Source organism: Lolium rigidum, chromosome 2 (genome assembly GCF_022539505.1).
Source record: "Lolium rigidum isolate FL_2022 chromosome 2, APGP_CSIRO_Lrig_0.1, whole genome shotgun sequence".
Classification (NCBI taxonomy): domain Eukaryota; kingdom Viridiplantae; phylum Streptophyta; class Magnoliopsida; order Poales; family Poaceae; genus Lolium; species Lolium rigidum.
In genome coordinates, this window is record NC_061509.1 from 94067224 (window position 1) to 94095192 (window position 27969).

The following is a 27969-nucleotide window of genomic DNA, read 5'->3' on the forward strand; positions in this document are numbered from 1 at the left end:
TAGCGTCATGCCACGGGGATTCTTCCTGGTGTTTGCGAGCAGCTTTGGGTGGTTGTGGGTGTCTTTTGCTGGCGAAACTCCAGAGTGGAGTTCGAGCTCTAGGAGGGGTTTTGCAGGATCACCTTAAATATGAGTGGTATTGGTGTGTGGAATTTAGATCTGGAAGCATTGCAGGAGGTGCGGGGTTTTGGTGTCTAAAGCCCCGCTTCTTCTCGCTGACCATGGAGGTCATGGAGGCGATAAGAGGAGGGGCGACACACCGTTGTGCTTGGCTCGGCGGGTTTTTTAAGTTGTTATTTCTCATAGAGTTCATCACCAGTGGACTTGTTTTGATGACCATGGTCGTCCCGCCTCTCATTTCTATGGTCGTAAGACGACCCTCCTTGACCATGTGTTGGTGGTCCTTCTTCCTCTATGAGATAGCCCCCCTCAGGATCTTCAACCCCAGTTAGGGACCAACCAGAGATGATGGGCCAAGTGGTTTGTCCTTGGCGCTGGTATCCCTGCTCTAGCTGCGTGGCTTATCAAGCTGCGGTTGAGATGAATCTCGAGAACCTGATCGTGTTTTCCATTTCTTCCTAAGGTCCTAGAGGTAAATGGGAAGGTCATGTTCGTATTTTTCGCTTTTTTATCGTACCTCCTTGTAAAATGTATGCCACCGATGATATATGAGTAGTTTCTACGTCCTCCAGGACTCGTCCTCATTCAAAAAAAAAGGAAATGTGCTCTCTACACTAGCCTTGTTAGGGCATCTTCACCGGCAGCCCGCAAAGTTCTCCCCTCCCCCAAATAAGCTTCGGGAGCATTGGATCAAAAACGGTTCGTAGCGGCAGCCCCCAATTTGTGCAGGCCCCGGCGCGCAGGGGTCACTCGAGGGTGCACAATCCACATAGGATTTCCTTCGTTGGGCCCGTTCGGCAACAACCGCGTAGTTCATTCCGAAATGGTCCTTGTGGCATCTCACCCAATTGAAGTCCAAGACTTTGACACAGGTGTTCGCATTTATCTAGATTTACTTAGAACTTAATAAATGAAATTCTTTTCAGTGGCATGTGACATGTTGTTATCATCAAAATTTTGCCAGGTCATGCAGAGAAGTTGAGGAGGCAAGGCATCATGATGATGGGTACTGCGACGGTTCTGCTCTGCCACGACATGACCCGACGAAGAAAAAACAGAGTGATTTTGGAATTGTCATTTCCAAAACCAGGGGGGCATGTGTTATCACCAGAATTTGACCGGATCAGAGGTGGGCCGCGATTAAGATGGGCTTGAAGAATATACCTGGAAGAAATACATGAATCGGCCTTGTATACAAAGTTTGGGCTAGTTTGCCCGTGTATCTGTAAATATAGTAGGATACGTGTCGGTTAGATAGAATTTGGCTCGTGCACGGTTGGGATTATTCCCACGTTAGAAAGTCTACGGACTATAAATATGTATCTAGGGTTATTGAGAAAAACAACAATCACGTTCATCACAAACCAATCTAGGCGCATCGCCAACCCCTTATTTCGAGGGTTTCTTCCGGGTAAGCATCATGCTGCCTAGATCGCATCTTGCGATCTAGGCAGCATGATTATCATAGATGTGTTAGGGTTAGCATTGTTTCATCGTACCATATGCTTTCGTCCATGCAACCCTTAGACGTCTAGCCGCCCTTACACCTATCTTAGGTGTAAGGGCGGCACCTCGCTTGATCGTTAATCAGTAGATCCGATCCGTTATGATTGTTCCTTGTTCTTCAAGGATTAGTTTAATATCTGCATAGTTAGGCCTTGCAAACGGGTTGAAGGATCCAGTGGCACGTAGGGTGTAGTTTGCTAGCCCTAGATAAGATGTTCCGGGGTCAACTTCATGTTGGTTTTTAGGCCTTGTCTAGGGTTGGTTTATTATCACCGTGCGTGGCTGCCAGGCTCAATCACGCGTAGGATGTTCCGATTATGTGGTGAAAACCCTAAATCATTGTAGGTCGTTTTAGCTTTATATTGATCAAGCAGGACCACCATGTGATCGTATACCTCATACGGATCATGGGTGGATCGGCTCCTTGAGCCGATTCACAGGACAACCTGAGAGCCGATCGAGGCTCGTATTTAATGTTTACGTGTATGCCATGCAGGAAACTAAGCAAAGCAAATCCATCACCTTCCTGACCAGGTATAGGTCAGGTGGCACGCCCTTGCACCAGCATCGGACGTGCGTGCCGAGGCTTTGCGGGCCGTCGCTCGAGGGACCAGGGCCAACCGCAGTCCTGGGAGCCTCCCGGCTCTACTATATTGCCCGTCGCTGCTCGCCGGTGGGTTTCTGACCGCAACACATGTTAATATCGAGTTATCTGTGATGACTTCGTCAACATCAAAATATCTGTGATGACTTCATCAAGAGCTCGGCTCAACCTAAAGGTCCTCATAGGGTATGCTTACTATGTGTGCATGCGGGCGTGTAAAAGAATGTGTTAATAGAAGAATTGGCAGGCTGAAGATAATTCTTATTTGTTAAAAAAAGATAATTCTTATCCAAAATAGCAGTAGCAGCCGTCTTCTGCATCAGTGGATCTTCTTCTAAATCATTTTTCAGTGCACACTCCGTTCTGTGTGAATCTACACTCTATTCTAGACTAAAATTCATTCAGGCTTTCAGTTAGCAAGAACATATCAAATGAATTGGTCCTGCTTTCTCTACTGGATGTTATTACTTTCAATCCAGTTTGGGTTAGTTGTTTACATATCTACGTAGTACCAATAGATACAGTAACAAATGAAGTTTACGTCCTACCTTTTAGGTAAAAATCCAAGGTCTAACCTTAATTGGTTGTGTCTCGCAATAATCCTTGTTGAAGACATTGTTTTGAGTGCAAAGACTTTCTTCGGAGTGAAAATCTAGGATTTATGATCAGGCGACGATGATGCTTGTGCACAGTTTTCTTCTTGGAAGAGTCGTTTTGAAGAATTCAGACTTCATGTGTTGTCATGGTGGTGTTTGTCTTGCCGCTATGAGGACTGGAACACTATAGCAAAACTTTTCCTTCCTTTTTTAGCTTTTTCTTATTTTTTCGGTTGTGTACATCTGCAGTACCATTAGGATATAGCATTATTGCAGAGATTAGATTTAGTTGATATCTTCACGATATTAATATATTTAATTTGTTAGAATTTTTTTACAATGTAGATTAAAATGTTGTGCATGTTTGTTTGACGAGCACAGTTTGACACCAGCTGGTGTTGAAGCCAACTTGCGGAGAATCCTGTTTGTTTGACTGACAGACTTTTCTTTAGGCTGGATGACTTGTTGTTCAGAGCAGTACTACCTTCACTTTGTGATAAAAGGTGTCTAAATTTTTTCCTAATATCAAATGGGGTAGGGTTTAATTAAGTTTATAGAAAAATCTATGTATTAACAACTACTATGATACTAAATAAATATAATATGAAAATCTATGTCATGATATACATAATGACATTGATTTGGCATGATATATATTGATAGTTTTTCTATAAACTTAATTAAAGTTTACATCGTTTGACTTTTCACAAATTAACATGCCTTGCCTTACTAAACGGATGTACTAGTACCAATTAAGCACAAGCGACGCTGATCATAATGGTTATTTTACCAATAACTGAAGTCAACTCAAAGGTACCGTAACCGAACTCTAGAGAAGTGGACGGCATGTAGAAACCCGTTTGGAACACAGAATTACGGGAGTGCAGAACAAAGCAACGGCCCAGAAATACGTGTACAAGAGAGAAGGTCACAGAACGCATACGCAGGAAACGTAATCAGTTTCAGGTTTCAAGCTAAATACTACAGACGTTCGTTTTCTTCAGGAAAAAGTAAGATGAAAGACTGATATGATACTGTGTACATGCCCTGATGCCAAAGCTGTGGTGCATCACATCCGTAGCCTAAAAGAAGAAGTGAGTTCCCTCATTGCATGTCTTCTCTGGCGCTGGTGGAACAGGAGGAATAAAATAAACTCCAAGGAATTTGCTGGGGATAAAATCAACCTTGTATCACAGGTACATTCTTGGGTGGGAGAATCAAAACTATACTGTTCCAGAGTACAAAAAGCAGCACCAACAGAAAATGCAACATCAGTGTGGCGGCCTCCCAGAGAAAATGTCTTGAAAATCAACATTGATGGAGCCTACAGACCTGAGACAAAAGAAGGAGGATGGGGTTTTGTTGTCAGGGATAACCATGGCCAAGTACGCGGATCAGGAGCTGGCAAACTTTCCTGCATCGCGAGCGCAGCACAAGCAGAGGCTCGAGCATGCGAAGAGGCAGCACACGCAGCTTCTGAGTGGGGAATGACACATGTTCTTATTGAATCAGACTCCCAGAATCTGGTAAGGGCAATGCAGAGTACTGAATTTGACAGAGCACCTGAAGGAATTATCTACAGAGATCTTCGCCTCTATATGCAGCTTTCTTTCAACTCTTTTGAGTTAACATTCGCACCACGTACTTGTACTAAAATAGCTCATGAGCTAGCTGCTTACGGTGCGAGCCGGAAAGACATTTTAACTTTGTGGCCGGAATCGCTACCGAACGATGTACTTGTCTCTGTGGCCAGCGTATTTGCTGTGCCTAGTACCTAATGGAATCGTGTGTTCCAGTTCAAAAAAAAAAGTAGTATCATGTCGAAGGTAACTAGGGTCACGATTCACGAGGATAATCAGTCTGTGTGCTCTATTGTATATAACTATTTTGTGGAGCTATTCACAAACGAGATTGGAGAACCAGATGACACGGCGTTCGAGGATGTTCAGAGGAAAGTTACTGATGATATGAATCGGGACTTGCTTGCGGATTTCACCGAAGAGAAAGTAAAAAAGGCCTTGTTCAGTATTGGCGATCTTAAGGCGCCTGGACCTGATGGTCTACACGCTGTGTTCTATAAAAGGTTTTGGGATCTTCTTGGAGATGATCTTATCAAGGAGGTTTTGGTAGATGTAAATAATATAACTATACCAGATCGGTGGAATAGCACCACAATTGTTATGATACCCAAGGTGGATAATCCTGATAAGGTATCTCAATTCAGGCCTATTAGTTTATGCAATGTCATGTACAAGGTTATATCTAAAATGTTGGCTGCTAGGTAGAAGAATTATTTATCTGAGATTATCACTGATCACCAAAGTGCCTTTGTTCCTGGTAGGTTGATTAGTGATAATATTGAAAGTATCCATACAATGAAGAATAAGAAAGGGAAGAAGGGTTTATGTGCAGTAAAATTAGATATGCACAAGGCCTATGATAGGGTTGAATGGAGGTATCTTGAGAAGATCATGCTGAAATTGGGTTTTGCTAGAAGATGGGTAGATATGATTATGGCCTGTGTTTCTTCGGTTGATTATAATATCAGATTTAATTCTATGGATATTGAATGGTTTAAACCATCAAGGGGGCTTCGGCAAGGGGATCCACTGTCCCCTTACCTTTTCTTACTGGTGGCCGAGGGCCTTTCTTGCATGCTGAGAGGAGCAGAGGCGCGGGAAGAGATTGTTGGGGTGAGGGTGTGTCGTGATGCACCGATGTTATCACATCTGTTGTTTGCTGATGACTCATTAATTCTAATGCAAGCAGATAATGATAATGCAACAAAGTTGAAGGAGATTCTTGATATTTACTGCCTGAACTTGGGCCAGAAAATTAGTGAAGGAAAATCGAGCATATTTTTCAGCGGCAATACAAGAGTGGAGGTGCGTGCTGATGTTTGCCAAGTTCTGAATATTTTAACAAAGTCTTTATTAGACAAATATTTAGGCTTGCCGGCTATCATTGGCATGGATAAAAGTGATTGTTTCCGTCACCTGATAGATAGGGTTCTGGCCAGAATTAATGGTTGGAAGGAGAAGCTGTTAAGTATGGGAGGAAACGAGATTTTAATTAAAGCTATTGCTCAAGCCATTCCAGTCTTTGCTATGATGGTGTTCAAGATTCCAAAAAATATTTGCAAAGGAATATCTGACGCTATCTCTCAATTCTGGTGGGGTGATGAGGAAGAGCAAAGACATATGCACTGGAAGGCATGGTGGAAGATATGTATACCAAAGAAAAGGGGTGGTATGGGTTTTCGAGATCTTCATTCTTTTAATATGGCAATGCTAGCTAAGCAGGTTTGGAGATTGTTAAGTGAACCAGATTCATTATGTGCAAGGGTTCTTAGAGCAAAATATTATCCAGATGGGAAGTTATTGGAAGCAAAGATGAAGAGTGGTTCTTCTTATACTTGGCAGAGCATCCTGGCAGGTTTGGCGTGTTTAAAAAAAAAGGATGCATTTGGAGAGTAGGAGATGGGACACAAATAAATATTTGAAGTGATAACTGGATTCCATCAAGTCACAACATGAAGGTGATGACTCCTAAAGGGGCATTTTTACTGAATAAGGTGAGCGACTTGATAAGTCCCACAGATGGCCAATGGGATGTGGATTTGATCAATGAAATTTTCTGGCCTATTGATGGGCATAGGATTTTGCAAATTCCCTTGACCCCGGATAGAGAAGACTTTGTAGCCTGGAATTGTACAAAAACGGGCCTCTATACGGTCAGATCAGGATATCACTGTCAATGGGAGCACAAATTCTTTAGACAAAATCAAAGTTCAAGTTTGGCTGAGACGGCTGAGAATCAAGTATGGGACAAATTATGGAAGCTGGAAATTCCGAGCAAGATTAAAATCTTCGGATGGAGGGTGTTACATGGTATGATTCCATGTCGTGGAGTTCTTTCCAATCGGCATATTGGAAATATAGGGGGCTGTCCTATATGCTTTTCGAGTTGTGAAGATATCAAACATGTTCTTTTTTTCTTGTGAGAGAGCTATAGAGGTCTGGAAGGGAATAGGTGTTTGGGACAAGATTGATGAAGTAAGGCAGATGGACAGGTCGGGGTCGGTGATTGTTGAAGAAATAATTAAACAAGGGGAAGACTAACTCACCTTGATAATGTTGGTTTTGCAGAACTGGTCTTAACTGCAGGTTGGTTTATTTGGTGGGAAAGGAGGAAAAAAGTGTATGATGAAACTGTGCAATCACCGGGTAGATCCGCACTATCTATAATTGTTCTATCCAGGAATTATATGATAGGAGCGAGAAAGCCAAAGGAAAAACAGAGAGAAGAATGAAAAAAGCCAGAAGAAGGTAAACTGAAAATTAACGTTTGATGCGGCATTTGATGAGAACAATGGAAAAGGAGCTACAGGAGTGATTATCAGAGATTGCAATGGTTAGTTTGTAGCGGGATCCCAAAGATTTATTGCTCATATTGTGGATCCGCCAATGGCTGAAGCTTATGCTCTCAGAGAAGGGTTGAGTCTGGCGCAACATATTGGATGCAATAATTTCATTGTGCAAACGGATTGTATGCAAGTAGTTGATACCATGAAAGACAGAGGGTTTTCGGCGACGTCCTCTGCTGCTATCTATGATGATTGTATGATTCTTTGTAGTGGTTTTAACTCGGTTATTTTTGAACATTGTAATAGGGAAGCAAATCAGGTAGCTCATGAGCTTGCTAAGGATGCATGTAGTTTTAGTAATTCTTGTATTTAGGTCGGTGAACCCCCTAGGTTTTTCCTTAGCAAGCTTGCAAATGATGTAATAGTTTTATCAGATGTTTGAGCAATAGGTTTCTTACGCACTCTTTTCCTTACCAAGGTACCTGAGGGGACTGGAAGGTTTTTAATGAGACGGCCTGCTTGCTAATATATTATGGTTTCAAAAAAAAAGGGTCACAATTCACGAACTGTGTTGCTCCCTTCGTCCACAAATAAACACTTTTACTTCTACTTTTATTTTAACTCAATGTTTTCATGTTTATCTAACTTTATATAAAAGAACAAGGAACATATATAACAATAAATTGGGAAAACACCTGTCTGTTGCGGATGACCGTCTTCGTCCATCCAATCTGTGCTATATTGTGAAAAGTGACTTCAAAACGGATGTAAAAGAATAAATATATTGCTTCCCCTTTCATAATAAGTTGGGCTTTTGAAATAGTTGGTTAGTGCATCCAGTGGCAAAGCTACAACATTTGGAACCGGGGGTGCATAGAGGATGCATCAGCTGATTAAAAATATTTTTAGGGGATCATATGTGGTGAAAAAAATGACATTTTACAAAGAAATTGTTTTCTACCTAGGTTCTCGTGTGCCCTCCTAGACAGGTCTAGATCCACCGCTGAGTGCATCAATTTTGTATGGTATCAAAGCCAATAGATTTTAAATTTTAAAAGTAATCATGTAGTATTAGAAAAATGATTCTGCGTTTCAACATCTAAGGCTGCGCTCTAACATCTAAGAGCATCTCTAGCAGAACCCATAAAATTTAGAGGAGGAAACGACACCGTAAAATAGAGGAAGATAAATTTGCTTCTCAAACATACAAAGTTTAAACATGCATACATATCATCCAAAAAACAACATATTGATCAAGTTTGATCCAAAAGCACAACATAGCATGTATATGTTGTGGACACCACCACCACCTCAGCCTCTTCTTCTTTGGCCACCACCACCTCGGCGAGCTCAAACACCACCACTACCACTCTCTCAGGCCAAGATCTTCACCCGGGTGATCTCCCAATATGCCCTAGCTTTGTCATCCATTGAGCTAGGGTCCATGAACATGATGGTGCGGTCGGCATCCTCCCTCTCCTTGGCCAACTTCTCCACCTCGAGCCTTTGCTCTTCTATCATCTTCTCCTTGGCCATTCTTTTTTTTATCTAGTGCTATCCTTCTTTGCTCCACCGCCAACTTGGACCGCCACTTCTCATCCTCAAGAGCTTTGAGCTCCGTTCACCTTGCCTCCTTGTTCTCTTTGTGTTCGGCCGCCAATGCCTTATTGGTCCTAATGATAGCATTGAACTCATCTTTGTATGCGGCCGCACCTCCCCTCTTCTTCTTCTCCTCTTCTCCTCCGCTATCTTGGCACCTTCCGGCCTCTTGTTGAGGTCTTCTGCTTCGTCATCATCGACATCAATGGACATGGTGATTCTTGACCTCTTGGGTGTAGTATCATAGTTTCTTCTTAGCCACTTATCATTGCCCTCTAGTTCTTTGTAGCAATGGAACAATGTAAAATCTTTGTGGATACCTTTCTTGTTGTGATGCTTGTACACTTCTTGTTGCAATGGCATATATTGGGTGATTGCCACACCACTTGGTGGACTTGAACTGATGTTGCCATTTGCACATCACATCTCTATGAGCTCTCTTTCCAGCAGTCTAGTAGAATGCTGTAATAATCTCATACTTTTTGGTAATAAAATGCCGCATGCATCGATTGATGCAGAGGCTAGGATGACCCATTTTGGAAAAAGAAAGAAGCAGTCCAGTAGAATATATCCACCGTTTCTTTTGGTTGCAACCAGCTCATCGAGTTCGTTTCTTCGCCGCTGAAAAGAAAACTCGGTTGTTTTGCCTGTTACCTATCCCCGTTACATGGGTTCCAAGTTAGGCAGGCAATGTGAGGGAGGATCCACGAATAGACCCGACATAAAATCACACATATTTCAAGCATTCGCTTTGCAGGGCTGGGCCACAGACAGCTCACTAAGAAGAACTAGCAGAGCTACGGCTACTGCATCTGACTTGACCATGTTCAGCTTACCTGTAACGTGGAAGTTTAAACGGCGAAAAATCCACGCATTCCAATTTCCAAGCAAACATGCCCCGAAATGAAACGGGAGAACGCAGGCAGGAAAGTTTGTGCTCTCCAGTTCAGAATCGACTTCTCACACACCTGTCATGTGTGTAGCAGTTCAAATTTACTAACTAGGCTACAGGTTGCTCTCCGCGACAGTTACATCCGGCTTGCTGAAATCGCACATGAGATCCCCCACCTAAACAGCTAGACTAATTTTACCTGCCACATCTTGTGGGCGGAAAGGAGGGAGGCGGTGACACATTTCTGCTTCTAGTAAACTGGAGGTAGACAAATGGCCAAAGACACCGTCGGCATCAACGACGGCGACCACCCGCCATTGCTTGCACCAATCAGTACCTGAATCCGCCGCTGTCAGCACCATACTTGTTCCTCATGTTGTACTGCTCATACTTCGGGTCGCTGTACTCCGCCGGTTTCACCTCAGCAGCCCTCGGCTCCGGACGCCCGGTGCCATAGCCCACCTCGCCGCTCTTCTCCCGGTGGCTGCTGCGGTGGCGGAGCCGGTCTTTCGGAACCTTCGCGCTCGCTTGAGGCGTCTCCGCCGAGCCGTAGAACTCGGCGTACTCCTGCCTCTTGGTAGACCGGTGCTTGCTCGACAGAGTAGAGTCCCTGAACTTGGATGGTTTGACGCTCTTCTGACCCTTCGCCGCGGTCTCGCCATCGGCGTTAGGAGCATGGAGCGTCTCGGGCCTCATCGGGGTGTTGCTTAGCTTCTGGGCTGCTGGTGCCTGCTCTCCGTCCTCAGGCATCACGAGCCTGTCTTTGAGAGGAGTGAGGCCTGTTTTTCTCTTCATGTGTTGCAGGCGTAGCGGGACGATGTTGAGGAGGAGACTCCCCACTCCTTCCACGGAAAGCTTCAGTAGGTCAGCAACGAGTGTCCCGAAAGACGGCCATCCGGCGTTCGGTTCCTCTTTGAGGCTCTCCACAACCAATGGTGGCTTTCCAGTGGTGCTGCTCTCTTGTTTCCCATCTTCAGGTGCTTCCATCTAGAGTGGCAACAGAGATTACTATGTAAGCCAAGGTTCCGTTTCAGAAAACAAATTATCAGAGATTTGCTGTTTCACTCTGCTATAACTGATACAACAACAGGGATGCTATTTGACAGAGTTGAAATACTTTAGAGAAAAACTTCAAGCAAAGCGATTCCAGAAGGGAAATTGCACTTGAATAGTCAACTGAAATCGATAGTATGGAACATCATATACCTTTTCTGAACTTGACGGGCCAAATCCATGTTGTACCACAGAAAATACATATCCAGCCACAACGGCACCAATAACCAGTATGATATCTGTGAAAATCAACAAAGTGGCATCAACGATCAAGTCCATCAAACTACCAATTTTTTGACAGCCGCATTACAATTCCTGAAACAGTTATCAGCTGTGGCAGGTTTGTCAGGTACAATCAGTATTAGCTAAACATTAATTCAATCATTCTTATTACTGTTATCATACTTAAGCTACCACAAATGGTCAAATGACTACAGCAACCACAGAATAGATGGTCACTAATAATCATATTAATTCTACACAAACGTATATACTGTGAACTTGGGGAAAACTAGGCATCTACTTAGATTAATTCCGGGTTGATTTATCATGTGATGTAACTCCTGTTATATGCTAGATCCAAAATTCCAGATAGCTCACGCGTAGGAATATGTGTCTATTTGGTTCCATATCTCACTATAGAGAGGTACAAAGATCTGCATCACCAGTAATCAAATAGTTCATGCTATACACGTGCATCTACATTTGTAATGTGTACCACATGGTACTGGGTATCCCGTTTGATGGATATGTTCATACATTAGAACGGAATTTTCTAACGTGCAATGCAATTGCCACACATCTGATCAAACATCTCTTCCAACTTGCAATCAAGGTCACATTTTTTCTTTAAAATCAGCCAGGTGTCCCGCGTCACTAACATACAATGGCCAATCCACATAATGGGTACAGAAGGGCTCTCATAAAGTACCAAGATTTTTTGTTAGAGGAGTACAATAACAGTCTTCCTATGTTGTTATGCTTTGGAAATTCGGACAACAGTGAACCATTGGTTTTTTAGAGACCAATGTTTATTATTTTTGCATGGAGTGAGATGGTTTCATTCTTGGGGAGTATCAACACTTATTTTTCAGGTTGTGTCCAGGTGCTCTGTCAAGTAATATATATTGTTGCTGAGCTACGGTACTTAAGATGCTGAAGATGGGGTGCTTCTTGTGCATCGCTTTTTACGAGAAGTTCCTGGAAGTGCCAAAGCCTCCTTGATGGTATATATTTGGGATTTTGCTGCTGATCAGAGTCAAACAAATGTACGTCATAGTTGGAAGTTACATGGTGTTACACAATCTAGCAGCCAGCAAGAATATGGAACAATACTGAATAAGTATTCTCTCCAAGGCAGCAAACTGAAAAGTGTGACAAAATTTGAGAATCCAACAGCCGGTGGGATATTTTGATGTGATCTGTGTTCTTGCTAGAGTGCTGGATAGTTCGAGTACACCTTCTAGCCTGCATGCTGTATCATGGAGTCAGTCCTAATTCAGTACACCTTCCTGCATGTTCTTACTAGAGTATTGGATAGTTCTGAGTACACCTTCGAGTTCGAGAGAGGTAAAGCAAGATCATGGAGTCAGTCCTAATTCAGTTCACCTCTGGATCACTGTAGGCTAGCTATTTTTTTGGGAAGTGTGTTTGGACAGGTAACATCACAGCATCAGCTGGTGTCCTGGACCGGGCTACAGGAAGGAGCCCAGCTGTACAGAATAACTTTGGCATGCTCCTTCCTTATCTGTATCCAGTATTACAGCACCCTCTTTATTCTACTAACCCCTAGCCTCAATTCTACATTCCCAGGCTTCTATTGTCATGATACTTGGGACATTAGAATGTCAACCTAATTCTACATCTAGCACAGGACCTCCAAACAGTATAAAATGCAGCTGTCAACATGTCAGTAATTTGTTGTCCCATCCTTACAATAGAACTTGAGGCAGCCCTTTCCTGTTTACAAATGCTTCAGACATATTTGCACCTGTCCGGTCCAGCAACCATCTTTCCAACATAAACAGCATCTTTAGGACCCCTTTGATTCATAGGATCTGTGTAGGGTTTAGATCCTATGGGAATTTTTCCTACACTACTTGTTTGATTCGTAGAAACATATCCTATAGGAATCTTGTAGTGCAAATCCTATAGGAACAAAACATTAGGTCATACCTCATGGAAAATTCCATTGGTACAATGAAAGAGAACTCATCTTCCCAAGTTCCATAGGATTCAACTAGCCATGACATCTCAATCCTATACTTTTCCTATTCCTATGATTTTTCTATCCTATGAATCAAAGGAGCCCACCTTGTGAATGGGATTACAATTTATCCTAGGAAAAACATCTACATGTCCTCAATAATAGATAGAAGTAGTAACAAAATAATGAACCCTTTTTTTGTGGGAACAAGGTAACGAACCTGAAGACAGAAGTGCAGCATCCTGGTAAGTACAGTCTTCTTGTGGAAGGGCAATTTTTCGAAGGGCGGCATTTCCACGGTCAATGACCAATAATGAGCACATTTTCTTCACATATACAACGTCAAAATCAGTGGAGAACTTTGCATCTTCACTGGGGCCATCCCTATAACCTGGGATATTGGATTTTCCCCCAGCAATAGTGGTTACTCCTGCACAGAAATTCACCCACCAACTGTTAAAACTAAACTAATGCATGAATGCAGACTATGAAATTATAGCATACCTGACTCCCCAATCTTTCTGATTGCTAAGTTTGCTGTATCTGCAATATAGACGTTCCCTGTATCATCGACAGCAACACCTGTGGGGCGCTTGAATCTTGCATCAATCGGTTTACCATCTATATGACCTGCATGGCCCTGGAAAGAACCAGCAACCAATCTTCCCCTACTATCTGCAGAGATTCTAATATCAGTCCCAGTAGCAACACTACCAGACCTATGGTTATAATATTAAGATTACATATCTTTAGGGACATATGCATGTTTTTAGTTGATTTCAACACCGAAAATATAATTACTGAACTCACTTTCAATAAGGACTGTTTGCGACAGTGATGTAAGCAATTCTACTTAAAGGAAACATCAGAAATATTTGCATACTACTTGATTTTTGTTTGGATAATCCATTGATATGCTTAATAAATCTGCTCTAAAAATGCACTTGGTAAAAAAAATAGTGCAATGATACATAATTGAGGCTATTTAAAAAGATCCATTGTTTGGATACAATACAAAGTCCCAAAAAATATGTAGAGAAGTACTTAAAGATGCCAAAAATAAGCACTAAACTGAGAACAGCAAGAGGGAAACATACATTCTGACAGCGGCGGGGTTATTCGCACAATGTTACTATGTGCCGAGTCAACTGCAAGGAGCTCTCCCCCTTCGATTGGGGATACTCTAATGGTGTGCGGCGTGACGCCAAGCTTGTTTCCTTCAACAAGCGTCTCTACTAAGTAGCCACTCTCAAATTGCACTGCCACGTTCCCATCTACCACATACAGAAATTCCATAACCATGAGATCAAGATTAAGGCATTACACAAATTATCAACAATTGTAACTAAAATTTACTAGCTGGTATTTCAAATGAGTTAAACTCCAATTTTGTTAACTCTGAGGGAGCTGAACTCAGCTTGGGTAATTATAGAAATGAAGACTCGACTTCAGACTTAATTTGAGCTTAGCGTTTCAGTTGTACGCAAGGCAAACAAATATCAAGCATATAAAAATAGTAAACAGTCAAATGTTTAACCATTATGTTTCATACAAAGATGTTTGACCCTTATGAGAATAACATGGTTAGTAAAGCTGCTCCTGATTTTTTACCACCGTTCATTTACGGATGATAAGCATATATGTCAAGCAGGGAAAGAGGGTAATTACATCACAAAAGTTAAATTTATATTGCATCGCTTCCAAAATGAGCGGGCCTACAAAATCAGTTTGTATTCATCAAAGAGGCCAGAAAATAAGGCTGTTGAAGAGGACTTGATGGAACGGTGGCATCTGTCAACCTCTCCACTCTGTCGGTGTTGTGTAGAGGCACCGTACCCCGGCAATCTTCGACAACAAGAGGCCTAACTTGATCTGCTTGCTGGACACCATCAAGGCAGAGGCCCAGCAGTGGGAAAAGGTAGCCACGGTTGGGTTGGCGTCACTTCTCCCTGCGGTGGCTAGCACCGAGGAGTGTATCGTTATTGTTATCAGGCGGTGCGGTCCTTTTTACGATTTGTACAAAACCTACTCTTCTATCAATGCGTTCAGAAACAAGGCTTCTGCATTTTCTAGGAAAAAAATATTTACGGGTGCAATGATTTCTTTCCAGGCCATGGTAGAGATGGTGTGAACTGACAAGATCAAACTGCTAATTAAATAGCCATGAAATTTGCCATGACAAATTAACAGTGTTGATGCCTGCAAGGTCAAAGAAAAATGAGACGAAGATCTAGAGAAATGTTGGGTTCTGTCCCCATCTAGTACCTATCTTTTCCCAAACAGTTATTTCTTACTTTTCAGCAAATGTAGTACTAGTACAGAATGTACACTAGAGGATTAGAAGAATAGATGGAAATCGTGCGCCGCTACTTAACCTAGAGCAAGAAGCACCACAGCGGAAGAAACCAAATCGTATAACTAGTCTCTTAAGTTTCCCCGAATTCGCAATAATCGCTACTCGCCAATGAACAAACTAAGCAAACCCTCGAGACAGCAGCAGCAGCAGCCACTAGCTAACGCCCACTCACCATACTGGGAGTGCGGGGACTGCTTGGGCGAGTGGGGGGAAGCAGAGGCCCGCGGCCACTTGACCACGGAGGAGAGCTGCTTGACGATGTTATCTGCATCCAAAAACCAAGAGGAGGTGAGTAAAGCGGGACGCAGAAAGCAAGATCGAATCCTACATTTGAAGAAAGAGCAAAGGGGATGGTTTCTTCACCAGTGGGGGATGCGAACGCATTGGCGTCGGACTGGAGGGCGACGGAGAGGAGGAGCGCGAGGAGGGAGAGCGGCGGGAGGGATCCCAACCTCATGGAGGAGAATTTCTGGTGCTGACGCTGCTGGCGATCCTCGGTGAGAAAGGAGGAGGACGAAAGGGGAGAGGAGAAAGGGAGCTTTTCTTGGTTTTTTGCGGTGTTGCGGCGCCGGGACTGGGACTGGGAGGAGCGTGGGCTCACTGTCGACTTCATCACTGGGTCGGTGGTTTAACGCGTCGGAAAAAGGAACAAAAACCAGTACCCTGCGGTCACCCACAGGTACTGTCGTTTGTCATCGCACCCGCTCCTTTCTTTTCCTTTTGGTCTCAACTCTCGCGTGACGTTACTTCTTCTACTGAGTAATTCCTTTTGTTCTGTTCGTGAAGATACTTGAGGTTTTCTTTGAAACTGTGGATACTGTTTCTCCTAAGCCTATTACAATCATTTTAATTTATTTGATTTTGTATAATTTATGGGAAGTTGTTTCGTGTTTATAATGGACATGGCCATTTACTCATTTTCCTTCGATTTTCTACGTGTCCAAATGCCATAGTTCAAAAGTCTTCCAGGGACAAATTGTACAAGGAGAATAACACTATGTGTCCATAATTATAAAATATAAGCATGTACTACGTATGTCATGTGTAATTCAATCATCGCATTATCTACTCTACCAAAAGCTTGCTTAGTAGAGGAATCAGCTGGGCTCATATTAAGGAGCAAGGTGACAATGCTCCAACGTAAATAACATCATATAAAGATTTTGGTGTAGCAGAGACATTAGCACCCCGGTTTAATAAAGCGTTGTAATTTCCCATATTTTTACAAGTCGTTCATATGCATCCCAAGGATAGGTGGGATCATAGACTTTTTTTTTTGTAAATCTTCTATATTTAAAACACATGTTGATCATATAAGATAGAAATAAGTCAAGCAAGTTACAATCATAAAGTTTAACAAGTGGATAAGAATATAGATCACTAAACATTTTAATATAAGGAGATTATCAACATTTTCATCATTAGGTTCATTAATGAGAGGATTGTGATTTTCTTCATGATAGTATATCATACTCTTCGTCCAACTTAAGAAACTCCATGTTACTGTTATCTTATCATGAGCATATCGAATAGAACAATCTTTTTTGAAATAAATTTCTAGCATTTTTTCGCTAGGATAAAAAAGAACCATAAAAGACAACTTTGTGGGAGTAATAGAGAAAAGATGATCAACACTCTTTTAGACAGGTCATTCGCTAAGAGCATCATAAAATTTACCAATGAAGCAGCCAAATGTATCTGAAGTTTTTAAATTTCATATTCCTTTTGGTATTATGATCACTTACAGTAAGATTTTCAATACAAAGGTAATCAACATTTGCGACCAAGGAGCCACCAACCATTATTGTCAACAAATAGTTTCAGACCAAACCATTAGGGCAGTATAAAATTATCTATCCAAGGTATAAAAGGATTTCTAGTATGAACATTGATTCTAACCAAGCATCCTTTCGAGATTCTCCATGCTATTGTTTAAAAGAAAGGATCTCATCCTCAATAGGAGTGACAATTTTACTAGTAGAAACATAATTGTCGGAACGCAAGATGCACTCTTTTTATCATTTCCATATTATAAGGCACCGATAAAAACAAGACAGATAAATGAGCATAAATAAAATCTAAGAGAGTAGAGGAAACTTGGAACCTCCCAGGCGTCGATGTCACAAAAAGTCTTGATGCAACAACCTATGTGTCTACAATTCGTTGGGTCTCCAAGCAAAGAGTGTTTTAGGATGTTTCTTTCCTACAATAATGACTTGGGTTTTAGTATTGGATATAAAAAGGATATTGTGACAATATACTCTTTTCAAGCAATCCTATGAAAACTCAGAAAATCGCCTTGTTGTCCTCAACTCTAGTAATTCTTGGTTACAACGAGCATGAAAGAAATATGATTAGATTAATGAAACCTATATGGAAAATCTTTTTGTATTTTTGGATTAATTAAAAGATAAATTGAAGAAAAGCTAAAAATGAAGTGAAAGTTATGTTTTCCTGTTGAAGAATGGACTGGTGGGTTCACTTCATCATCTCTCTCCCAAAAACATGATGGCACAGATTAAGCATAGATATGACTATGCATGTGCATTTTTTATGTTTTTTTTGGATTGGATGTCTTCATTGGGTCGAGTGATGGCCGTTTTTGTGCATCGTGTCAATCAGTTCTTTGTTGGCTAGATCCATCAACGGTTACACTCAGACGTGATATCCTTTCTAGATGAGTTCTGAGGTGAAAGTTCGAGTAAAATAATCAATGCATATGACCCATTTATTGCAGTTGGATCACGTAGCGTTGTGTATTTTCTAAGGTGTTGCCTTAATGCTCCGGTAGGGCCGGCCCTAAGGTGGGTGGGTGGGGGGAGGGGCGGCCGTCCAAGGGACTTAGGGCCAAGTCACAACTAGTTGTGTATATGCAATAGAGAAGAAACTCACATGGCATCCATTAGAGCAAGAGGAGGATTTTTCTCGTGTGGTTGACTGGGGCCAGGGCGAATCGTTATGTACGACGACTAGATCTTGAGCTCATTTTCTCTTTCGTTAGCTTGGGCTTTTGTTTTGTTAGCATGGCCCTTTTTGTTCCTTTAGTTTAGCTACGAAATGTAGGATAGGGACAGACCTCAAAAAAATGTAGGGTAGGACCATTTTCTATAGTAGCAGCTAGGTACGAGCCTATTTCTCCATTCTCTGTAGAGCGGGAGACAACCAATCTTTGGCCCTCGTGTTGCCTCTCTAAGAGGCGAAAGGCCTGTTAGAAAAGTATCCTTGCCAAATGCAATAGCAATTATGGATAAAGCAACTCCCACAAATAGGGCTCGAAAGTCTGGGACTCCTGGCAAAGAATATGAACGATCTGAGTTCTTTTCTGAGAAAGAAGAAGATACAAGGCATGGATCCAAGACTGAAGGCAACGTGGAATGTTATTATTATCGTTAGTGTCAACCATATATGGCACAAATCAGTATAGACGGCAATGAGTTAACCACATCGATCACATCATGATTGAGTCAATCACGGTGATCATGGTGTCCCCCTTACCAAAACCATCGATGTTACCGTTATACTTTTGCGCCTATACAAACACATAACCGATGGGAGAACATCCATCGCTTACACCGTGTAAGAAAACTTACATGGCATCAGAGAGGCTAGTCTCACGACATTAATCCTAATTTTCCACTACTCTTCATTGCTTGCCGCCCTCGAGGAGATTAAACTCTCCTCGAGGGCGCGGCACCCGGTCTCGATCAAAGATCAGATCGGTTCTTTAATACTAGATTCAGTTTTTGAAATTTCAAGTCAGTAGGTTAGCCACAAATACTCACTTCCTTCGGCAGGTGAAAAACAGTGCAAGAATGGCTGCCCAAGTCTGCTACATCTTCATGTGCTCCACGTCTCCACGTGGCGCTGGCATCCACGAGCGGCTCTATCAACAATATCTTCGAGTTCCAGCGGCCAGGCTCTGTGGTGACCCAGCGTACCACTGCATGGTGTAGTACACAAGTCGTTGACATAACACAAGTGAAACACCGTTCCACTCATATTACATCCCTCAGAGTGGTACAACAGAAACATATGCGAGTCCAAGGTATGTCTATAGAAGTACACACGAAGCTGTTTACATAAGATCAACACAACCTCCTACTTTACAGTGAGGTAAAACTTCAAATAAAGCTCCAGAAGAACGACTCGTAGTCTATCTGATTGCTAACTCAAGCTTAAGAGCTACTTGGCTTGCTATACAAATCTAGCTACTTAGGTGCTAGGATTAGGGAAAGGTTCCCTTCTATTACTAGTCTAGGTTTTTATTATAGCTGATGCAGAAGTTGACTCCATTGACTTCTTTGATTGGATTCTTCATCTTGTTGCAGTTGACTCCTTTGTCTTCGAGTTCCACGGTAGTTTCTCCTTCGGTGCCTTGATCTAAGAAGGGGGTTCAAATGGGATAGAATGAGTACGAGCGTACTCAACAAGTTCATATTAGGAAATAGGTGTATCATGCACTAGCTACAGCCATAGACCAGAAAGTCATAGGCCAATGCAAGTTTTCATAAGCATTTCTTCAAAAGGTTTATTTTATTCGAAAACTATGCCCGTCGGTCTTCACGGGTTGACTAGAACTTCGTGGAGTTCCTTTCTGCCGCGTTCGCGAGTTCCTTCCCGGAACAGGGAGTGACGATCACAATTATTGATACCCTCTGCGAGAGGTGCGTTACTTTTCCCATAAGAGATTCCACCCTTTTTCCATCCGCGAGGACTTGCCCCCGTTCACACTTCCTTTGGTGTGAGGCCAGGTATGAAAATCCAAGCCCACACCGCCTTCTCCGCGACTCGCAAACCCACCCTTTTGTCCAACCGTACACCCCCGGTAGACTTCTCCCGATAATACGGCTTTACTCACGGTGTACTCCGGACAATCCTTCATAGATCGTAGAGCTTATCATCACTAATGGATGGGGATTTAAAAGGATATCCCAACCTATTGCGGCGGTGCCTCCAACACCCCACCGGCTCTACGAGATCCGTTGGCGTGCGAAGGGAAAAGATACGGCTGGCTTCCCCGGAGCCATTATAGATCTCATGGTCAACGCGGTTTGTACGGCGCTAGAATCACTCGGACTGGCATTGGTAATTAATCCTAGGGTGATATAACCCATGCAATGGAACCTCCACCATATCAACACATACCATGGTTCCATTGCCCACCACATAGTCATATTCATAATTGTAAAATAATACTTTGTTTTTCAATGCATGAGTGATAAGTATAGTACTTTGCATATAGTTTGATACAAATAATCAAATGACATGAGCAAGCGATGAACTTGCCTTTCTTGATTGCAAGATTATGCGAGGCAAAAGCTTCGATACGTGATAACTCCAAATGCTTGAAATACCATCATCGTCCGGTAAGGACAATGTTTAAAGAACTGGCAAAGATGCTATAATGCATAGTATGAGATGCAATCGCCCCGAGCGTAAGCTAACCTTGATGATTTAAGATATGTGAGTTGTAAAGATTTCTTTAGGGTTGGTTGCACTTTTAGGATGGTTCTCAAACAAGGTTCTTATTAGGGTTTGGTTATATTAGCATCATAACCAAGTGATATAAGACATCATAACAATCATATACATAAAGAATAGTGGTGGAATAATATATAAAGAACAGTTGTCAATTTTAAGTTCTACAGAACATGGTTGATGATTACTTATACTATACTTCAAAAGAATAACTTTTGAAGAACATGTTGATTTAGAAATAGTAAGTACTTTAAATAGGAACTAGGGCTTCTATGGTTTAATTAACATTTGTACTTCAAAAGAATAACTTTTGAAGAACAGGTTAATAAGGACAAGAACTACTTTAAATAGGAGCTAAGTGCTATTAGGGTTTACTAATAGGGCTAGTTGGTGCTTAAGTAGAAGTGATCTACATGTAGCAAGTATTAGTAGGTTTATTACTATGGTTTCTCCTAAGCATCATATCAAAGGATGGTTATCAAGGTGTTGCTATGAGTTAGGGTTTACTATGACTTCATATTTGCTTTACCAAATAATTTCTAATAGTTTCTAAGCTAGGTGGCTTATCATTTCCTAAGTAGGGTTTAGTTGAATAGAAGCATGTGATGTGATTTGCTACACAAGGTTGGTATTAGGGTTTATCATCATGGTGCTACTAGGGTTTGATGGTTGAGGTTAATCCTAATGGTATGGTATATAGGAGTGGTGATCAATGGTACTAATTCAATTAACAAATTAGGGTTTGCTCCTAAGTGATACTAGTGAATCATGTAGGTTTTAATTAAGAATAGGAACATGAAATGATAATCTTATGTGACTTGGTTCTATGCTAGTGGATCATAAGCATGCATTCATTGGTCACATAATATGGTTCTCTATGTAAGGTGAAACTCACATGATCACATGTGATAAGCAACTAGGGTTTTAGGGTTTAAATTATTTTGACATGATCACATAAAATAATGGGATCCAGATTCTAACTTATAATAAAACTAGGGTTTCTAAATTATGATCCAATTCTGAAAGTAATACTTGGTACTAGAATTAATGTGATTAAGTACTTGAGATAAAGTTATTAATAATTTTAACATGGTATTAATTTTTAGAGGTTTAAGAATTAAACTAATTACTAGTTAGGGTTTAATTAGAAATCGGGGTTTCCTAATTATGGTTAGGTTTTAGAATAATGACTTGTTAACTAAAATTGCTTAAGTACATAATTGTTGGGCTATTAAAATAATATTGACTTATAATATTTTCTTGAGTTATTACTATTTAAAGAAAATAGAAAATGGTAATATGCAAATTAGAGTTTATGAATTATCAATAATATTTAAGTGAATGCAATTATGATAAAGAAAATTAATCTTAACATTTTATTTAGTTACTGAATAGTTAAAATTTAATTTTGGAACTTAATTATTTATTGAATTTATTTTGCATTTTAAATAAATGAAAAGGCATAATTAAAGAAGTTAAAAATAAATGGATTTTTATTTTGTCATACATTTTTGTTTTATATTTTATTTGAATAGAGTTTATTTTTGTGAGCATTTTGATATATTATTTATATTTTTCTGAGTTGAAATGAATTTTATATGATTTTGCAAAGTTTCAGTATTATTCTGGAATTTGAAATAAGTAACAAATACTAAATGTACCGGTTCGAGTTACACACACAGAGAGGCCGACGAGTGGGACCTAAGTACACGCCGGATGCCACGTTGGCAAGGACTCGGTCAAAGTGGATTGAGGTTGTTGACCTCACCGAGCGCGTTTAAACGCCGAGGCGGCCAGGAGCACGGTGGCGCCGCCAGCTACGGCAGGCACCCCCGGATGCGCGGTCTGGTATCAATCGAGACGAGAAGAAGATGGCGTGGTCGGCTCCGGCGATGGTGGACGGAGACGACGGCGATTGGCGATCTCCCGACGAACTGCGAGGAAGGGAACGATGAAATCGATCCTCCACACGGCTCCCCTGGATGCTGGGCTCCTCCCAGATGCTCCTTGAGTCCAGGCGCTCCTCCTGGACCACACGCCAGAGGCTGGGGTGACCTCCTCCGTCGGCTTCGTCTTCGACTCCGGCGACAATGCACAGATGGTTTTGGAAGATAGAGAGCGATTGAGAAGGATTGAAGTGGCGGAGGTGAACAAGGCGTGCACGGCGATGCTCTCCACCTATTTATAGGCCAAGGGAAGCTCTGAGGCCTCGACACGACGACGGCAACGGTGGAGAGGTGGTGGTCTCTGGAAGCTTCTAGCTGGCAAGGATGTTCTCGTCCGCGGATAAGCTCGGACGCGAGATCGAGTTGGGCGTGATTCGAGAGTGTCCGGCAACGTCCGGGCATGCTTATCGACGACGAGCTCGACGTCCATCGCGCGCTGCCGCGCTGTCGACGCCGGGGAAGAAGAAGAAAGGAACGTCTTGCTTCGCACGATTTTTGACGCAACCGAAACGGTATTTGGCCGTGGGCTGGACAGATCCTGGGCTTTGATGGGCTGCTATTGGGGTAGGCTTCGGGCTGCTGCGGTCCAGGTAAGGTAAGTCCTCTCTCTCTTCTCTTTTCTTTTCCATTTTCTTTTCTGTTTTTATTTCCTGGTTTCTATTTGTTATTTGGATTCAAATTTGAATTCTGGTTTTGCTTTGCAGGTTCTAAAACATTTGAATATCAATATAACTTGATAACAATGCTCACTTTGTATAATTTTGGTGTTTAAATAAATATTTAGTTTAGGATTTAATTGATATCTTGTGAGGCTTGAGTAAAATAGAAATGGTTTAGTTATTTATCTCAATTCCCTTTTTTAATTTAGGAACCATATCTATTTAAATGACTTGAAATTTAGAACATGTGCATAATGAAAATATTATTAGGTTTAACTAGTGTGCTTAACAATATTGATTGTTCATATCTATTTTAATTATGGCTAGAGTTTAAAGCAAATGGTAATAAGGATGGATTGGATCCTATGTGAAGAGGTTTAGGGTTTTGATAATGCTTCACTAATTGAAGTATTAATAGGCATGAGGCATGGTTTGGGGTTAACTACTAGTGATATACTTATTATTTTATGTGATAGATGAGATATATTACTCATATGGGTTTAACTTATCATCTATATCTACAAGGTATAATCATGCATTAGACAAGATCCACTTATTCCTCACTAATCCCTCTTTAATATTCCTCTCATCACACTCATCCTAGATTCTTAGAGTTTATAATCAATACCAAGTTGTGATGATTATGGAATTGGTTTCCTAAGGTATTGCTATTGGAATAGGGTTCTCACCTCCAAGATCAAATATTGACTTGAATAACTAGGTTTAGTACTTCTCTAATATTCTTGTATGAACATGGCTATGGTTAGTATTATAATTTCTCTCACTTATCAATGTCTTGGAATATCCTAAGGTCCTACTTAAGAGATGATGATATGATCCTCTAAATATATGGTTTGCCTAGGGATTCTACCTTGCAATCTTCTGTAGCTTGTTCTTCAGGAAATCTGATAAACCTGCATCTTGTGGTATGCCTCCACCTCCTAGCTTCTTCATCTTGATCCTAGCTAATTCATATGGAGTGGCTCTATGTGTTTATTCCCATGTATCATGCTACAAGATGATGAAATGGATGAAGGGTGTGGCTCTATTTATAGGCTTGGGCAAGCTCTAGTATCATGACACATAGGTGGTGACTCTTGTTTTGGTTTGATGAGTAAGGTGCTTGGTTGTCATGCCCTTATCCATAGCAATCCTTTGAGCATGAGGTGGCATATCTTGGAAAGCAAGTCATGTAGATATTTTCATCCCATGTGGCATAGAGATTATCCTCTCATATGATTTATTTTTAGATAGCCAAGTGGCATTTGTTACTAAATATCTTGTGGATGGTTTTATTATTGTTGATGAGTCATCATACCATCTTTGATTTGATTTATATTATAATATTGGTCAAAAGGTCAAAGTTGAGGGTTATCCCTCAAATTTGGATAGTTGGATTTGATTTCACCAAGGCATGATCATATGAGTTTCAAAATACTCATAGTTAATTTTATACAAATAGTTTGGACTATAATTCATAATGTAAATGGATTTAGTTTCCTGATATTCCATATACTTAATAAGTTATGATTTAAATAAGAATGTGTGGCTTTTATGCACTTTAGACCCTGTGGTTTACCTTATTTGGTAATAAGTTTAGAAGTGAATTAAATTACACACAAAGGTAGTTGCTAACTTTTAAATGTTAATAAGTTAGGGTTTGATTCTTAAAGACTGTGTTGTTGTAAATCTAATTACATTTGATCTAATCCATAGATCAAATCATATCTACCCAAAACAAGATTTAGCAAGGATCACAGTGAAGTTTATAGCGCTTGACTTGATGATCTACCTCAATTCCAGCAAGTCAAGTGAAACTTCGATTCATCGTGGTAAGTTTTATTTGAAAGCGCGAAAATTCCCCGGATTTTCTATGCATGAATGCAATGCACACTTTGATGTTCTCACATTTTGTAGCCTCTAAACCTGGGATATTACAGCCTCTCCCCCTTAAACTGAACTTCGTCCCGAAGTTCGAACGCTCTCATGTTTCGGAATGTTGAAATGTCTTGAACAGATCACAATCCTTTCACACTCCCTAGTGATCTCATTAGATATAATTGAATATATACCTTGTCCAGATCCTTCCTGCAGTCTTCTGATGTATGGCACTAATACTTCCTTTAATTCTATGATTTCTTCCAACACTCTAAGATTGTAGGCTTACTCTCCAAAGATTCTTGGATTAGGACATCTTATTGTGTTAATGGACTTTACTAAAGGTTGTGATGACATCTTCCTATTTGGGTACTCAAAGCTTGGTTCTACCAGCTACGGTGCCCAAATCTTAAGTCTAAAGGATTTGTTTAAAGTAAGGTATTGTTGTCCCTTACTACCATAACGAAAGTAATGCTACTTCGTAAGGTATTTACGATAGGCATGGTCCTGGTTGTTTAGTCCTACGAATGGATTAGACTCATTTAGTCCATCCAATCATGGCTTCTAGTTTGTACTAGTTATCTTCCTTTTGGTTTCTTTAGGTTCCATGAAAGGAATCTTTCTAATAGGTTTATGTTTTGGTATGGTCAAACCCTTCGGTCTTTTGTTTTCTTAGACTTTGATTGTCCTCCGACATCTACTTCATCCAACTTCAGTATCTTGGACTTACTTGAGTTCTCTTGGTTTCGAGTAATTACAATTACCCACTCAAGTTAAGGTATAACCCTTACTTCTTCGAAATATGAACCTCGGCTTCTGGTCTGACATCCTCCTGAGAGTACCTTGGTATGGATACATCCCAACAACCTTATAAAAATAAGATTGGACTTCCTCTTAGTTCAGACCTTCTTCTTGGTCCATCATACTCCAAATATTATATCTTAATATTTCTCATTCAGCCTTCCTCTCCCCCTTGGAGTTTACTAATGATCTCTTCTTTTAATCATTAAACTCCAAGGTTAAGTAATTGGTCTATGTCTGGTTTAGAGTTTGTACTTTTCTAAAGTCTCACGAAGAATTCTTTGTGGTGTATCCACACAGTTGTGGGTATCCGTTGTGAATCCTCCGATTAAATGTTTACCAGCTGTGGAATCCCTCTTTCCTTTAGAGTGAAAGAACGATTAAGCTGCGGACTATCTGTTACCAGTTGCAGACTATCTAACACGAGATGTGGCTTATTGAATACCAGCTGTGGCTATGTTATGGTTTTAGGCAATATCTACCTACCAGCTGTGGCTTCTTATATAGTTTTAGTTAAGATATACCTCACTTCACATACTTTCTCTTCATGATTATCCTATATCAGCTGCGGTCTTATTATACCAGCTGCGACTTCACTTGTCTATTTTCCTTATTCTAGGGTTTGTTTTGCAAGATAACCACTTGTTGACACTATGAAGATAGTATCGTAAGTGACTTCACTTGCATTACCTTCTTCCATACTAGATATGGATCCACTTCTACTGCTCCATATTCACTATTTTTCTCGCTTTCATGGTACTTCCATGTTGAAGTACTCCTCAATTGAGGATAAAAATGAGTTTCAATTGTTCCTTCCTTCAGAGTATTGTGGTTGCTTTCCACAATTTGACTTCCTTCTTTAAGTGAACCTTCATTTTGTCTTCAAAATCTTCAGAATCCGTCACTTCCTTACATGAATACGTTTACCCTCTAGACCTATAACATCAAGTAAGAGCTTGATATTGCAACATGCATTTGCATATCAAAGTCAAACTTCATGTATGGATCTAGTCAATCAATGAAAATCCAATAAAATCCAAGAAAATCCAGCTTTGTGCTTATAATACACATCCTTATATGCCTGAATAAAATAGTTGGGTAAGACATCCCTAAACATCAGGCTCAGATGTGTAATATATAACACCACATACGATAGGTTTAGGTTGTGATACTTAGCACGAATACGTGAGTTTCTACTGTTTGTCTCAACATTTATCTTAATTGCACATTTGCAATGAGACAAACTTGAAACAAAATGGCCTGGGATAGTTGAAGTTAACCTAGTTTTCTTTGGAAGTACTAACAAAATAGGATACCATATATATGTGCTATTGAGGACTACTTCCTATAATACAATTAGTTCTAACATGTCTACTCTAAACACATGATTGTTTAGAATATACCACCTATAACTCTAGGATTTCTCTATGTGATATGCTTTAAATAAGCCTTCTTTAAATTAAGGACTATGGTTCTAGAATACTTGGCACCATTATTAGGATTTTAAGGCCTAAGCTTTCGAACTATTCCTTAAATCCTACCCCTTATCCTCCTCTTGTTATCACACTTATGATGGTCTACTCCATCACATCATGACTCTCAAGTGAATCATATATGATTACCAACTCTACCATGAAAAGTAGACTTATATACTCCTATCACTCTTCCTTACCTCCTATGATTGACTCATCATAGGTATATACTACCTTATATAACTTATCTCCCTTACTTAACATCAGTCATTTGACATTTTAAATGACTCTTACTTAACTATAACTTGTATTGGTATACTTCTTCCAATAGGATATCTTCCTTATGGTTGTATCCTCTCTCTGGACTACCATGTATTGCATACCAACTGTGGTCTACTACCACCCATTATCTTAAGCTCCAATGGTGTTCTATTTGT

General features: G+C 40.8%; 1 protein-coding gene across 1 annotated transcript; it reads right to left on the minus strand.

The window, feature by feature from the left end:
• Nucleotides 1-9729: 9729 nt before the first annotated feature.
• LOC124686916 lies at nucleotides 9730-15864 on the minus strand. Its single transcript, XM_047220792.1, has 7 exons — nucleotides 15662-15864; nucleotides 15471-15563; nucleotides 14040-14216; nucleotides 13447-13617; nucleotides 13163-13372; nucleotides 10890-10975; nucleotides 9730-10670 (listed from the first exon to the last, which is right to left on the minus strand). The coding sequence occupies exons 1-7, from the start codon at nucleotides 15753-15755 to the stop codon at nucleotides 10014-10016; spliced, it is 1488 nt and encodes a 495-aa protein (XP_047076748.1). The 5' UTR covers nucleotides 15756-15864; the 3' UTR covers nucleotides 9730-10013.
• Nucleotides 15865-27969: the final 12105 nt, after the last annotated feature.

Bases quoted from the DNA above. Each gene is read 5' to 3' on its own strand.
- LOC124686916 (XM_047220792.1), bottom strand. From the start codon at position 15,755: ATGAGGTTGGGATCCCTCCCGCCGCTCTCCCTCCTCGCGCTCCTCCTC. The intron at 14,217-15,470 runs GTGAGTGGGCGT...TGTATGTGGTAG, and splicing joins GTCCCCGCACTCCCAGTATG to ATGGGAACGTGGCAGTGCAA. The intron at 10,671-10,889 runs GTATATGATGTT...TTGCCACTCTAG, and splicing joins GCCCGTCAAGTTCAGAAAAG to ATGGAAGCACCTGAAGATGG.